We start from the raw sequence: 16,518 nt of genomic DNA on the forward strand, positions 1-16,518 counted from the left end.
ATTGTTATACAAGGTGATGTTATTTACATGCACTGCTACAGGAGTTGAGGTAATGCACATGTACTGTTACACAAGGTGAGCTAATGTACATGTAATGTTACACTAGGCGAGTTAATGCACATGCACTGTTACACTAGACGAGGCAATGTACATGTACTCATAAACTAGGTGAGGTAATGCAAATGTACTCATAAACTAGGTTAAGTAATGTACATGCACTGTTACACTAGGCAAGGTAATGAACATGCACTGTTACACTAGGTGAGGTAATGAACATGTACTGCTACACAAGGTGAGTTAATGTACATGTACTGTTACACTAGGCAAGGTTATGAACATGTACTGTTACACGAGGTGAGGTAATGTACATGTACTGTTACATTACATGAGGTAATGAACATGCACTGTGACACGAGGTGTGGTAATGTACATGTACTGTTACATGAGGTGTGGTGAGGTAATGTACATGTACTGCTACAGGAGGTGAGGCAATGAACATGTACAGTTACACTAGGCAAGGTAATGCACATGTACTGTTACACGAGGTGAGGTAATGTAAATGTACTCATAAACTAGGTGAGATAATGTATATGTACTGTTACATGAGGTGTGGTCAGGTAATGTACATGTACTGCTACACAAGGTGAGGTAATGCACATGTACTGTTACATGAGGTGTGGTGAGGTAATGCACATGTGCTGTTACATGAGGTGTGGTGAGGTAATGCACACGTGCTGCTACACGAGGTGAGGTGAGGTAATGCACATGTACTGTTACACGAGGTGTGGTGAGGTAATGCACATGTACTGTTACACGAGGTGAGGTAATGAACACGTACTGTTACATGAGGTGTGGTGAGGTAATGCACACATACTGTTACACAAGGTGAGGTAATGAACATGTACAGTTACACTAGGCAAGGTAATGTACATGTACTGTTACACGAGGTGCGGTAATGTACATGTACTCATGAACTAGGTGAGGTAATGACCATGCACTGCTACACGAGGGGAGGTAACGCCCGTGTCGCTCCGCCAGGTGTGTAAGTACGACTACGTGGAGGTGCGCAGCGGCCTGTCCTCAGACTCTAAGCTCCACGGGAAGTACTGCGGCACGGAGGTCCCCGAGGTCATCACCTCCCAGTACAACAACATGAGGATCGAGTTCAAGTCCGACAACACCGTCTCCAAGAAGGGCTTCAAGGCCCACTTCTTCTCAGGTAGGGGCCCCCATTTAACTGTGTGTGTGTGTGTGTGTGTGTGTGTGTGTGTGTGTGGTTGTGTGTGTGTGTGTGTGTGTCAGTGTGTGTGTGGTTGTGGCTGTGTGTGTGCATGTGTATGTGAACGTGTGTGTGTGTGTGTGTGTGTGTATATGTCAGTGTGTGTGTGTGTGTGTGTTAGCGTGTGAGGCTGTGAGAATGTGTGTGAGTGCAGTGTGGTTGTGGGTGCACGTACCCATACCACGTGTGTGTGTGTGTGTGTGTGTGTGTGTGTGTGCATGCAAGCCTCTGCGTACAGGTGCGTGTGTGTTTGTTCCATGTGTGTGCACCTGTGGTCGAGGTTGTGCGTGCAAGCGCGCATGAAATGTCGGAGAAAACACGGCCCGGTGACACCTTTTAATCCTTCCAAACGGTTAATTTCCCGAGTCAACAACGTCTTCCTCTCCTCCGCTGGACTCCGAGCCACGGCCTCCATTGTTCTTTCTGAGTGGGCTGTCCCCTGTGAGTCATGTTGTTGACGACCAGGAGAACTGACATGTCATGCGGGACACGGGGGGGGAGGGGGGCAGGGGGGGATGGGGGGAATGGCAGAAAGCTCGGAAGGAAGGAAGTGAAATAAGGAAGACCTTAGGGTTCCTAATGTGTCGGAAGCGCGGACGACATTCCGCGCGGTCGAGGGGGCCGCTTCAGCCCGGAGCAGAGTAGGGAATGCGACGTTCACGTTCTTGGCTTTTTTTTTCTCTCCGTTGACGTTAAGAGAAAACTAAAGTATTAGCGAACGATGGAAAACTTTTGAATTAAAGCATCATGTTATCCTTCAGGTTGAATCTAATCAGGTCATGGAAAATACAAGTAAGTTTGGTCGGGTAAATACAATTAACATGATGTTACTCAGAAATGATACAATAATATGAATTGACATGTTCCAAAGGGGTGGAGGGATTGATCCATCGCTTCCCCCTTTCAGAGTCTTGAATGTCAAAGTCATGGTGTCTTGAATCCAGAATTTTTGAACCACTGTTTGTGGACATTCTTCCACATCTTGAGTGCGGAACATGACTCTTCTGCTGAGCGACCCCAGCTCCGTACGTCCCCAGCCTCTACCGCCAGCGTGCCAATGCCCTGCCGTCTCTCCCCCAGACAGGCCGGCTCTGTGCAGAGACCGCGTGTTTGTGTTTGAGTCGTGCCAGAGCGTAAAGCGCGTTCGCACCCCCGCTCGCGGCCGTACCAACAGCAAGCAGGTCAGAGGTAACATGACCGTGCAATCGGCACCGCTGATTGGCTCCTGGTCTAACATGTGATCTTGGGGAGAATGGATGAGTCCGGTTCACGGCGAGGGCGATTCCTACATCCATTCTCCCAAACAGGATTCCCTTGAAAAACATCAAGACAACAAACTCCCCTACTGGCTAGGGCAGGGGCGGATTTGTTGGACGTTGCTATTGTTAAGTAATACGTTTCTATCCTAACATATTAACTCAAAGGGAAATTGTGACATGGATCAACCCAAAGTGACACCTTCATGTGTGTGTGGCACTTTAGGTGCTTCTATCATCACTTGAGATTATAGACGCTTAAATGATCCAGGTGATTTCTATCTTGTATGACTTTCAAAAATTTGATTTTTGATCGACTAGCTATGCCCAGCATCCTGCTAGGATGCTGGGCATCTGTTTTTTACCTACTGGAAAACAATATGAGGGAACAAGTGAGTTTGATGGAGTGTGTGTGTGTGTGTGTGTGTGTGTGTGTGTGTGTGTGTGTGTGAGTGTGCGTTTGCGTGCAACCTTTGTCCGGGTTTGTGCTTCATACGAAAGCCATTGGTGGGCTCACAGCCAAGGGCTGTAGAGGTGTCTTCCACACACACTACTAATCCCTCAGCCTGTGTGTGTGTGTGTGTGTCTGTGTGTGTGTGTGTGTGTGTGTGTGTGTGTGTGAGTTGAAGAGAGAGAGATTTACTTCCACTTCCAGTGAAGGAAAGTATGGTTAAAAGTGACACTTTCACAATAGTGAGAGAGAGTGAGAGATAGAAAGAGAGAGAGCGAGAGAGAGAGAAAAAAAGAGAGAGACAAAGAGAGAGTGCACGTTTGTTTGTGTGTATTTCCCAAGAAGAAGCCTAGAATAGCACGCTAATACCACATCAGACATCAACACACTGATACTTGGAAGAGCAGCGTGTAGCACACACAGATACACACACATGCAGACACACGTGCGCACAGATGCATGCCAGAGCAGCCTGGGAGAGAAGTAGGGAGGTGGACTTAGTATGTCCATTAGAGGCGGAGCTGGAGGTGGATTCACAAGGTGCTGAGGTGCCAGGTGAAGCTATTGGGCTTAATCCGACTCCTACCTTACGATAATCTCTTTCTCTCTACTGTCTCTGTCTCTTTCTCTACTATTTTATTCTCCTCTCTCTCTCTCACTCTCTCTCTCTCTCTCTCACTCTCTCTTTCTCTCTATGATCATCTCTTTCTCTCTCTCGCTCGCTATCACTCTACTCTCCCTCTCCTCGCTCTCTCACTCTATCTCTTTCTCTTTTTCTCTCTACTCTCTCACTCTCTCACTACGCTTAATGTAATTCAAAGGGGATTCATTGGCAACATAAAAATGTATGTACGATTACAGGGAACACAAACATATACATCCTCATCTTTAGTCTTTCTCTCCTCACGCCCTCCTCCTCTGTCACTCTCTCTCTCTCACTTTCTCTCTCTCTCTCTCTCTCTCTCTCTCTTCCTCTCTCTCCCTCTCTCTCTCTCCCTCTCCCTCTCTCTCTCTCTCCCTCTCCCTCTCTCTCTCTCTCTCTCTCTCTCTCTCTCTCTCTCTGCACCAGACTGTGACCTGACTGGCCCCTGTGGTGGTCTGCTCCACAGGGAGGCCCTCTTACCAGCCACCAGCCTCACAGGGAGACCCGCAGGGGCCAAAGCTCTTATGGCTGCTGCTCCATACTCACATGTTATTCCGGGGGATGAGGGATGTTGAAAAGAGTAAGAGAGAAAAAAACATTAATAGCGACAATTTACATTATTTTCAATTTTCTTTTGGAAACATGGATATATCTGTCTCCATAGGCTTCATGTGTCTCGGCACTTAAAGGCGGGATACTTTCTGTGGACGGAGATTACACAGGGCGGTTTTGGCTCCTGTAATATCCTAAAGTATGATATATATATCTCCCAGGATCTGAAATGGAAAACAGTTGTTCCGATCAGTTCCAGCCAACGTATGAAGCGCAGTATAGTCAGGGTCTGAATCCGCTGGTGAACCGTAAGCCCTTAGGGCTTAGGCAGAACGTAAAACCACAGAAGCCCAGCGTACGCAGACACGCAAACACCAGAGAACACACCCTTACACATCACACAGGCACACACCCACACTTGGCCATGCATAGACGTCCACAAAATGACCTTTTTCATACTGCACGCTAACATGGTTCTGAAGATTGGAGTCCACTCGTTATTTCAACACCAAATGACTCCTTTGTTTCAGTCGATTCTTTCATAATCTCTTTTATACTTTCTCCCATAAGAAGAATTCCCGTTTTCTACCCTCACTTCCAATAATGTCTCACTCTACCCTTTACCTAACCATGAAGCGGACATGAGACATTTGGGTTGCTCTTGACAACAGAGAGCCGCCGTAACTCTCCAGCCCTGCGTTGTCAAAGTCCAAAAGTCTCCCCAAACCTCTCAATCCCTAAAGGCCTCCTCCTTCCCCCCTTCCCCTCACGTCTCCAGCTCGCTCTCCTGTAGTCCCCCTAAGACTGCACTCACTCTTCAGAATAAGACAGAGTCACAGTGCTCAAATACAAAAACAACAACACCACTTCAATGAACCAAACCTGCACTACGATAACACTATCACAATAACAACTCACGTTATTGTGATAATTATCATCCATAGTTCACTACAGACACCGCCCTCCCCGATCCCCCTTTCATCCCTCCCCCCACCCCCCCCCCCCCCCAACTTGTCACCCTCGGCTGCGATTGGCCCCGTTCTTGTGATTGACGCGTGGCTCCCTCCACAGACAAGGACGAGTGCAGCAAGGACAATGGGGGCTGCCAGCACGAGTGCATCAACACGCTGGGCTCCTACGTGTGCGAGTGCCGCCACGGCTTCGTCCTGCACGAGAACAAGCACGACTGCAAGGAAGGTGGGTTCCCCGCGCCGCCACCACCGCCGCCGCCGCCGCCGCACGCGCACGTGCACGCCCACCGCCACAAGGGCGTGCGTGTGCACGTGCACGAGCTGGCACACTCACACCAGCAGCACGTGCACAAGGAGTCGCACCGCTCCGTGTACGGCCCCCACTCGGCCCACTCCTATCACGGGGTGCGGATCTCCATCTAGGAATGTTGAGGAGTGTGTGTGTGTGTGTGTGTGTGTGTGTGTGTGTGTGTGTGTGTGTATGTGTGTGTGTGTGTGTGTGTGTGCCATAAGGTTTGTGTGTGTGTGTGTGTGTGCCATAAGGTTTGTGTGTGTGTGTGTGTGTGCATTTCTGTGTGTTTGTGTGTCTGTAGATGAGATAGGACAAATACTATATTACATGATATAGAAAGGGGGGGAGAAAAGGCAAAAACTCATGCACACATTCACACACCCACACACACACACACACACACACACACACACACACAAAGCCAGCTTACAATGTCAGACATCAAATCGAGTTGTTCCTTTTGAAGTTAAAAGTTGAAACACATGTTTCACACACAAACGCACAGACATACACGCAGGCACACATGCGCGCACACACACACTCGCATGCAAACATACTTCTATAAAGTTCTCCAGTGCTCCCCATAAAGGCGCTCTAGCTCCAAACATCTGGTTTCTTAAAGGCAATGTGTGCGTGTGCATGTGCTTGCGTGTGTTTGCAGTAAACCAGAATGGCCTGGTGAACTCAGAGAGACATGTACCTTCCGTAAAAAATATTCATGTGTATGTGTCGTGTGTGTGTGTGTGTGTGTGTGTGTGTGTTTGCGTGTGTGTGTGTTTGAGTGTGCATATGCATCATAAAGCATAGCATGTTATGTATATTCATATAGGATTATATATTACCTGCCAAGCAAGACTCATATGCGTTATTACATAAACAAGGGGAAGGAAAGAAGGATGAATGGAAGAAATATCCCATAATCAAACTGGCACGAAATGGCACTAAATTCGTTGAGCAAGAATCTCATTAATGTCATTCAATATAATGTCGTCTGTAGGCTTAGGCTAGTGTCATGGTGAACATATGAAACGTTTTGTAAATATGGTTTTTCATCACTATTGATGCAAAAGTGATACATGTATGCTAAATTATATTTTGTACTGCTAAAACAAAATTTTGTCCTATTTTTTTGTCCTAAATTTTATTAGGAGTCTATTTTGAGATATTAGCATTTGAGTGGAAGGCTGAAATCACACCTGTTTGTTCATTCATAAATACTGGTAGTCATGAGTGAAATGATTGTAAAAACTAAAGGAATTAACATATTATTTTGATGAAAACTTATTATTCTGGAAGACTAGCCCTCTAAACCAGCCCAAGGACCAAAATAGAAGAAAACAACCAAAAAATAGATATCTACAAATTGTTACGCTTTTATTAAAAGGTTAAATGGCATTTGTCTGGATTTGACATGGTTGAATGAGTCAGACGAAACAGGATTTGTTTGCTGATAACAAACTTGAAGGATCTTTGGATATTCTAGGCAATACATGAGTTCCCAACACAGTTACCCATGTGATTATATTTGATCTGCAATGTGAGACAGTTGTGTATTTTTTATGTCATGTCTTTTTATATGGTGTGTGTCTCCATTATGTTTGTCAATGTGGTCTATGGAGTCTATTCAACCTCTCAATAAAAAACATAATTTTGTAATCATCTACTTGTCCTGTTCATGGCTCCCATCTCTCCTATCCTTCAACATCATTTAGATATTATTTTATTTCACAATTCCCCATGTCTGGTGTTCATAATCAACTAGAATCACATATATATGCATACAAGCCAGTCACACAATCAAACCGTGTGATAAAATACTCCCATTTTTCCATTTGTTTGTGTACATGCAATTCCCTTTTTCCATGATGTCATAGCACTGAAACACCACCACTGAAATGGTAGTTCATGGTATTTTTTTTTTTTTTTATGGTCTCTTGGTCTGAACAGCCTGAAACCTAAACCACGTTCCTATTTGGTGCTGTGTTTAATTATGTTAAATGCCTCAATTGTAGTTTTTTTGTAATTGTCTGTCTGGTTTATGTAATCTATTTATGGGTATGTGTTTGGGTGTGTTTATGTGTGTGTGTGTTTGTGCGTGTGCATGTGTGTGCGTGTGTGTGTGTGTGTGTGTGTGTGCGTGTCTGTGTCTGTGTGTGTGTGTGTGTGTCCAGCTGAATGTGAGCATAAGATCCACAGCCCCAGTGGGACCTTGAGTAGCCCCAACTGGCCGGACAAGTACCCCAGTCGCAAGGAGTGTACCTGGGACATCACCGCCACGCCCGGACACAGAGTCAAGATCGTAAGTACAAGGCCTCCGCCCTGATATCACCCACCTCCACCCTGATCCAGCATCTCTCCACCCTGATCCAACATACCTCCACCCTGATGCTCACATACCTCCACCCTGATGCTCACATACCTCCACCCTGATGCTCACATACCTCCGCCCTGATATCACCCACCTCCACCCTGATCCAGCATCTCTCCACCCTGATCCAACATACCTCCACCCTGATGCTCACATACCTCCACCCTGATGCTCACATTCCTCCACCCTGATGCTCACATACCTCCACCCTGATCCAACATACCTCCGCCCTGATGCTCACATACCTCCATCGCGATTAGATCATCATAGCTCCGCCCTGATCCTCACGGGCAGCCACCCTGCTCCGCCTCGCCTCCGCCCTGACCACGCATACCTCCACCCTGATGCTCACATACCTCCATGGTGATAGGATCCTCCTGGTTCCACCCTGAGCCAACATGCCTCCATCTCAGCCCTACGCACCTCGGTCTTCACGCGGCATACCTCCACCTTAATCCACCGTATGTCCGCCCCTGATCCCGTCTTCCTACACCCTGCTCCGACACTGATTCAGCCTGATCCACCACATCTCCACCCTGATCCGACATATCACTATCCTGATCCAATACATCTCCACCCTGATCCGACATTACTCCATCGGGATAGAATCCTCGGAGTTGCACCGTCCATGGGTGGAGTCCTATGTCTTGGTTCATCGGGCGGCAGAAGCTGTCAATGTCGTGCTGCTGGCTTTTTCGACACATATTTATCTCCAACACAACTCCCGCTCTCATCGATAGGGTTGTAGACATTCTGTTTGGCTGGAGAAACTGTATCCCCTCCCTGTCCTCCCCTCTGCCAAATAATAAAGTCGAAAATGCTTTCTAATGCTTTCTTTATTGCAAGACCCACATAATAACAGCCAAGGGGTGCAATGCAATAACTGCACATTACTCCAATATTTGTGATTAAGATAACATCTGAGTGTACTATAGGTATACATTAGCTAAGCCTTAAAGGTCCCTTCTCTCACAGAATTACACAGGCACATGTATACACACACACACACACACACACACACACACACGTTTGATTTCTTTCAAAGATAATCTCTTTGAGTGTAAGGAACGATGAGAACGCTGTATTAGGGACAGGCAGTAAGCCGATTTGAGGATATCATTATTGGTCAGGGAAGCTTTTGATTCTGTTTATCTGATAGGTTCCAGATGCCAATGTCTGTAGTTGTGAAAGCCTTACCCATATGATGTGTGTGTGTGTGTGTGTGTGTGTGAGAATATATCTGGACTGGATTCAGTGAACTTTTCTAAAGAGCACTGCGCAAGAGAGAGAGGTAGAGAGATAGGGAGATAGAGAGAGGGGGGGGGGGGGGAGAGAGCAAGATAGATATTAGATAAACAAAGTGGAGATATTAAGCAATAACTGAGTGACCTTCTCATCCATGTTCAGGATATGATGTGAATTAACTCAAGCCCACTGTCATTACAGCACTCTCGATCTGAGAAAACTGCCAGCATATTCGTATACATCAACCTCCACTTTTGCACACATAGATACTGTGTGTGTGTGTGTGTGTGTGTGTGTGTGTGTGTGTGTGTCCATTAAACCCGGACATTATATCCTGGCAGTACCTTAGAGGAGTAAAGCTACGCTCAGCACATCCGCTACATCCGTCTGAGTCATACGAATATCTATTTACATCCACCAAACGCTTCGGCTCCACAAAATCAATACGTACGCTCCAAAAAACAGAGAAAACACACATGTTCCATTGCTACCACCCACCTCAACGCTTGGTATGAAATCACATTGAACCGTCGTCCCACGCTTGGATGATGGATCCATGAAGCCTGCCAGGGGACGTGATTCCTCTTATTGGAGTCTAGACGCTGGTGGTGCTGATGGCTATGGATGGAATCCCTTGGCCCTGGAAGAGGGCAAACTCTTTCTCCTTAGTCAGGTGGAGCCTAGTCCCGGAGGATATGGGGAGGCAGGAGGGCTGCATCCGGTCGCAATGAATACATCATTCACACTCAAGATGAGCATGAATGAGTGGTGTAGATATACTGCGCGTTGGGGTGGATTGTGCTTATACCCGTGCACAATGACAGCGTGGGATTGTTACAACCAAACATAGATCGCTGAGAATACATTTTACATTTCAGGGCGTTTAGCAGACGCTCTCATCCAAAGCGACTTAGAACAATTATTATACACACACACACACCGGCGGTGGTGTCCACCATGCAAGGCGACAGAGTTATGTGTCTTGCTCAGGGACACCTCGACACAAAGTTAGGAGGAGCGAACTGGGCAACCTTCCGGTTACAAGTCAACCTGAGCTACTGCCACCTCTAGAATAGAAAGGGCATGCAGTCTTCCCCTTCCTGGTGGAACTCAGGCTTTAGCTACGTGACGGAGATCCCGTCTTGACGTGTCAAATCGTCTCCTTTCTCTAACCATCCCGCAATGCAGCAGGGTTTCTATCAACATAGGCTTTGACGTTAACCTAACCCTCAAACCTAACCGTAAGCCTTCCTCTAACCCTATCCCAGACACACGACCCTATTCCTGAACCGAAACTCCAGGCACTCTACGGAAGTCAGTAGAAATCCCGATTTGAGAAGTTGAAACAGTCTTCACGGGGCGGTCCCCCAGGGCCTAGCCCATCAACAGCTGTGGCCCTTCTAAAACGGTCCATTCACATTAGCCATGACTGTGGACGTGTAGGGGCTATCTGTGTCATGTCTCATATGCATACGCGCACGCACGAGGGCGTGTGCATGTGCTCCCACACACACACACTCGCGCGCACACACACATACACACACACACACATACACACACACAGACGCGCAAAAGCACAAAATCAAAGACACAAGGCCACAGATGGTCAGAGCCGAGGGGTTGTTTCTACCGCATGAGCACTCGCTTGTGGTTAACCCTAATATGCAAGCGTGCCCAACGTCCCTAACAAGTGGAACACGACGAGGACCACAGAGCCACGGCGGCGCGGGGGTGGCTGAGGGGCGGGGCCGGGCCTTTAGACTCCTGCTTGGTGTTCTTTCTTTTAAGACACAATGCATTATGGGTCACGTAAGAAGGGGGCGGGGATTTCAGGAAGGAGGAAGGAGGTCCTCCTTAGGGGTCGGCTTAGCTCAGGGAGGTAGAGCGGGTTGGCTGGTAACCTGGAAGGTCGCTAGTTCGATCCCCGGCTCCTCCTAGCTCGAGTGTCGAGGCGTCCCTGAGCGAGTCACCCAAACCTAATTGCTCCCGACGAGCTGGCTGGCTGTCGCCCTGCGTGGTTGACTCCGCCGTCTGTGTGAATGTGTGCAATAACCAATGGACTGTCGCCATTCGGATAAAAGCGTCGGCTAAATTCCCTAAATGTAAATCTCGTGAGTTCACAGATGAGGTCATACAATGTGTGTTAAAGTCGTGCAGACGATCAAAATAACTTCTCGCTCCGTCACCATCAGCCTACACCTTTGATTCCCTAGACCCATAGATCGGTCGATGCGCAGACCGCCGATCTCGTGTCAAGTGTATCGTATATCCCCTTCAGAGAATCCCTTGTTCGCCGTACGCTCCTCGTATTCGGTATCATCTCATCATTTTACTGACTTACTCCATGCCGACACACACAAAGTTTATTGATTGTCCCGTGTGCGTTTCCTCCCCGTCCTCGTCCGTCCGTCCGTCTGTCCGTCCGTCCGTCCGTCCGTCTCCCCTCCCGTCTGCCTCTTGGGTCTCCAGACGTTCAACGAGTTTGAGATCGAGCAGCACCAGGAGTGCGCCTACGACCACCTGGAGGCCTTTGACGGCGACACGGACACGGCGGCCATCCTGGGCCGGCTGTGCGGCAGCAAGGTCCCCGAGGCGCTGGTCTCCACGGGCAACAAGATGTACCTGCGCTTCATCTCCGACGCCTCGGTGCAGAGGAAGGGCTTCCAGGCCCTGCATTCCACCGGTACGCTTGACGCTCGTCTGTCGGGACCGACGAACCCATTGTTGTCGATGTTGTGTGAAAGTTCCTTTGTGAAACTTTGTGTGTGGTCATGTGAAATGTGTGTGTTTTTATTTCTTTGTGTGACTTTTTTATCTGGATCTGCTGAAGGTTTTGCTGTCGTCTCATCAGGCTGCAGTGCTGTCTGGTTAGAGCTGTATCTCCCTCTAGTGGTGGTCTGTAGCATGTACACCATGCACACGGATCACTTAGGGAAGGATTGGTGAATTAAATATATAAGTTACTAGTGAGTAATCTGGCAGCCTCTAATACATGTCCCTTAATAAGTGGCACGGGTTAGGTACAGGTAGGAAATCGGGGTCGTGAACCCACTACCTTTCTGCTGTGAGTCAAACACTGCTAACCACCACACCAACTAACACCAGATGAAAGGCTGTCAACACTTTCATAACACTGTACAATTAAACAGGACGCAACTCCCCACCCCCCCCCCCCCCCAGCGCCTCTCTAACCAAACGGCGCTCTCTTGTCTGTCGGCGTGTCCCTAGAATGCGGCGGCCGTCTGAAGGCCGAGTCCCGCCAGAAGAACCTCTTCTCCCACTCCCAGTTCGGGGACAACAACTACCCGGGCCACACGGACTGCGAGTGGCTGCTGACGGCGGAGGCGGGCTACGGCGTGGAGCTCACCTTCATCACCTTTGAGGTGGAGGAGGAGGCGGACTGCGGCTACGACTACATCGAGCTGTACGACGGCTATGACGCCAACTCCCACCGCCTCGGACGCTTCTGTGGATCCGGGGTGAGGCAGGGTTTGCTAACGCGCTTGATGCTGTAAAACGTCGTTATTCGTGCTGTTAGAGTGTTCGTTACTGTTGGGTGTTAAGCCATTAGACTGTTAGACTACTATTTACTATGTGCTGATTTATACTTTTAGGCTATAATTTACTAATATAATATATATATATATATATATATATATTATAATTTGTCTAGTTGTTAAGCAGAAGCTTTTATCCGAAGACCAACAGTGATTTGTTTTAGCTGTGTCGTTAAAGAGCAGATAGGGGTTAAGGTAGATTATGGTTAGGGTTGGGGTTAGGGTAAGGGTTAGGGTAAGGGTATTGGACATCCAACCCATTCACTTCTTCTTCTGGGAACCATACTCCCTAGCCATTACACCATCCCACCCATCACCTGCCCCCGTAAGATTGTTAACTTGTAGATTTCACTACTTAGTCATTTAGCAGAAGTGATTGTTCAGATGAATGTCATCACAAAGCAGGATGAACTGAGGCCTCTTTGACCTCAAGGATGCCTACAGGTAGGCTGCCTGCGTCGGGGATCAAACCCAGTTCCTTTCGTATAGGAGTTGAACACCATACCACCACACTGTCCTCCCCACACCTACCGCAGTATGAACGTTTTGTCGGCAGGGACAATAATCCTTGTTACTGTCGCCTCTCACAGCCCAGGGAGGAGATCTACACGCCAGGGGACGTTGTGCTCATCCGTTTCCATAGCGACGACACCATCAGCAAAAAGGGCTTCCACATCCGCTACACGAGCACCAAGTTCCAGGAACTTCACGACAGGAAGTGACCTCAAGAGTCAGCCTCCCCCTTGACCTCTTGACCTCTGACCCCGGGGGCCGCTGCCGCGCCGCCGCCGCCGCCACCGCCGTAACCTTGAAATGACCTTTGCCATGGCAACCTCGAAAAAAAACAAAGCACAGTCTGGCCAATCAGATATCCCTCGTTAAGACAAGACTTGTGGATGGCTGCCACACTCTACAGGATGGAGGACTTATGTGTTACGTAAGCCAAGCTCTCTGTCAGTGGTGCCAGCGGTCACCAGGAGAGGAGCGGGGATAAGTGATGAACTCTACGGACTACGGGACTGAACACACCAGCATGACAAGCGTCCACCACTCACTCATTAGCGGCCTCATCACAGGAGGAGTCCAAAGGGGAACCGGAAATATTTAATCAAACCCATGCACGTGGGAACTTAAGGTGCACACACGTGCACCCTTGCACAAACATACACACACACACACACACACGCAAACAGACACACACACACACACACACACACACAGACACACAAGCAGACACACACATATGCACACATGCTCGTGCCCACACACACACACACACACACAAGCACACATCAACATCAACACACTCAACAGTGATTGTTATGCACCTCTTGCTTTGATGAACAGGTGAGGCGTCAGCTGCTGATTGGCTGAGGCTGTGGAGGAGAGGTTATGGATCTAGCAAGGATCAAACATGGAGGCCTAACTGTGGACCCACTATGGCAAACCCTGAAGACACATGAGTGTTGAAGACTGTGGTCTATACAACTTACTGTGACCACACATACAGAGTGACTTATAGAGAGACATGTTCATTGCCTTTAAGGCCTGGGGAACTGGCCTGAACTGTACAGCTCACAATGGCTGCAACTGATTTTATTTTATGTCTTATTCTCAATCCTGTAATGGTTGTGTATGTGTGTAAAAAAATATAAGAAAAAGCACAACAAAGGCGTATTCCTATTCTGCCCATTGCCTAAACTGTATACAGACAACCATCTATGAATGGATGAATTTAACAAGAAAATGTCAACAGAGAATTAAAATGACCTTAGATGTTAATACTGAGCCTTGCATTACTGTATATTGTATGTTCCTGTTGTTTTAAGTTTGCACCATGTTTTTTTTATTTGCTAATGTAACATATGAAATTATAAGCTGTATCCCTTGTGTTCAAATGTTGTAACAGAAGGTATGACCTACCCTACCAAAACATCAATGTTTACCCTGAAACGAAAATATACGGTCCAACTATGTTTCAACTGATGACTTGAAGGACAGTTTCATCCTTATCCTTATTATGTCTTTTGGAAGAAGGAAACAACAACGATCGAAAGGGGAGAGGAGATAATCCAATGGTGCTAAAAAAATATACATGAATAAGATGTGTTTTTGTATGGATTGAACCACGATGAAAGTGATTAAAACTATGTGAGAGCGTGTAAATAGTGCGCCTAAATCAACACACTGGTCCACGATAATGCCTTAGCACCAAACTTCCCGCCCTCGCACAGACCTCGAACGCCAGCGGACTGATTGGACGTTTCTGCGGGGCGTCGAGTTTGTGAAGAACTTGAATGAGTTTATAGTTATATGAAATATTTTGGGAGCTCGACTGCCTGTGATGTTTGTGTGTGTGACACAACTAATGGTTTGGCTCTTCTGGACACATACGCAGACACACACACACACACACACACACACACACACACACACACACACACACACACACACACACACACACTTAATACAAGCTAAATCGCAGACACATCAATGGTTAATACCAGAAAGATACGTGCATAAGTTGTATTATTTTTACTCTATTATGCTGATAGAGCAACATTTCCCTGTTCACTATTCTACGAGTGTGAGTGCTGTACATTAGACCCGGTGCATCCAGCTTTCGGTGTTAACTGCAACATTTATACAGCATGTATGCATCTTGTGTAAGTGTGACTCGGTGGGGCTAAGGGGGAAACGTGAGTGTCAGAGTATGTATGAACGCTGTTTGTTTCTAATTGGATTGACTCATTGCTGTATGTGCCAAGCTCCAGGTGACCCATGTCCTACTGTAGTCTACTGTAGTCTCATCACTCCACTGTGTCATGCCATTGAAATGACCTCTGAATCAGTCAATTAAAATACACACAGGTCAAAGAGTACATAAAAACTAAGACTATGTGAAATTTGCATATTTCTGAGAATTATTTCGTATCGTGAGCGTGCATTTTTTTGTGAACGTGTTGCTACTAAATATGTTCGTCAGCATAGTAACTTTTCTTAGAAAGTGACTAGCCTGAAAGCCCACAACATCCAATGCTATTAGCGGTGTCAAAACATTGATTTAACGCTAACCATAGGCTAGAGCAATCAATAACAGAAGAAAACCACAACTTTTCTTTTTGAAATGACTACACCTGACCATATAGCCTGCAGTACTTACAGAGCCCACATGTCGGCTCTAAACACAGAGAAATGGAGATGCAAAAAAAAAAAAAAAAGTTCAAATTTGTTCTAAACCTAACAATGACCATAGAGATGGATGGAATCAAAATATGATCAGACCTGGCCCATGCATTCTAAATTAAACTTAAGGGTCAGTCCAACATTATTCTAGACACAATTCAACACTGCCTTAGGATCCTGACGAAATTATGCTTAATGACATGGTTGGAGGGTGCATCACCACTAGTGAGTTTTTGAGTGTTCAAGCCAAATGCCATGTAGCCCCATTGTATAAACAAAAAAGCAGATATGTGGTGGAAACCTACAATATCTGTGCAAATCACGGTGCCGGGAAGGTGGAGGTAAGTGAAATATTTTTTGGTGAACCGACACTCTAAGCTTTGTGAACATAAGTCAGATTAATTTCCAAGTTCATAAAGTGCATAATTCATAAATAATGTTAAAACATTGTTATGTATGAGGTGTGGTAAAGTATGACCCAATTTCTCCAAAAACATAATTTTGGTCACATAGCATCTTTAATACCACCATTATAATAATTAGAATATCAAAAAGTATTGAGTATACATACATCATTTGCATTGCGGTACACAAATCTGTTGTGATTTATGTTTTTAATCTCTTCCATTCTTTGTTTTCAGGAGTATTCTTTATTGTTTTCACATTGTGCTGATACATTAAAACCATCCTGAAAATGTGATTCTGTTTCATGAAGGAA

The 16,518-nt window shown here is 46.7% G+C and overlaps 1 protein-coding gene across 1 annotated transcript in view; it reads left to right on the top strand.

Annotated features, from left to right (window-relative positions):
• Positions 1–13,389, top strand: part of tll1 (tolloid-like 1) — a 37,020-nt gene extending 23,631 nt beyond the window's left edge. The window contains exons 16-21 of the mRNA XM_084465776.1: positions 1,039–1,219; positions 5,253–5,378; positions 7,616–7,743; positions 11,527–11,740; positions 12,286–12,536; positions 13,205–13,389. Coding sequence (XP_084321902.1) covers positions 1,039–1,219; positions 5,253–5,378; positions 7,616–7,743; positions 11,527–11,740; positions 12,286–12,536; positions 13,205–13,336 — 1,032 coding nt within the window. The 3' untranslated portion in view covers positions 13,337–13,389. The remainder of the gene's footprint in view (positions 1–1,038; positions 1,220–5,252; positions 5,379–7,615; positions 7,744–11,526; positions 11,741–12,285; positions 12,537–13,204) is intronic.
• Positions 13,390–16,518: the final 3,129 nt, after the last annotated feature.

Source organism: Micromesistius poutassou (genome assembly GCF_964030765.1).
Source record: "Micromesistius poutassou genome assembly, chromosome: 3".
Lineage (NCBI taxonomy): Eukaryota > Metazoa > Chordata > Actinopteri > Gadiformes > Gadidae > Micromesistius > Micromesistius poutassou.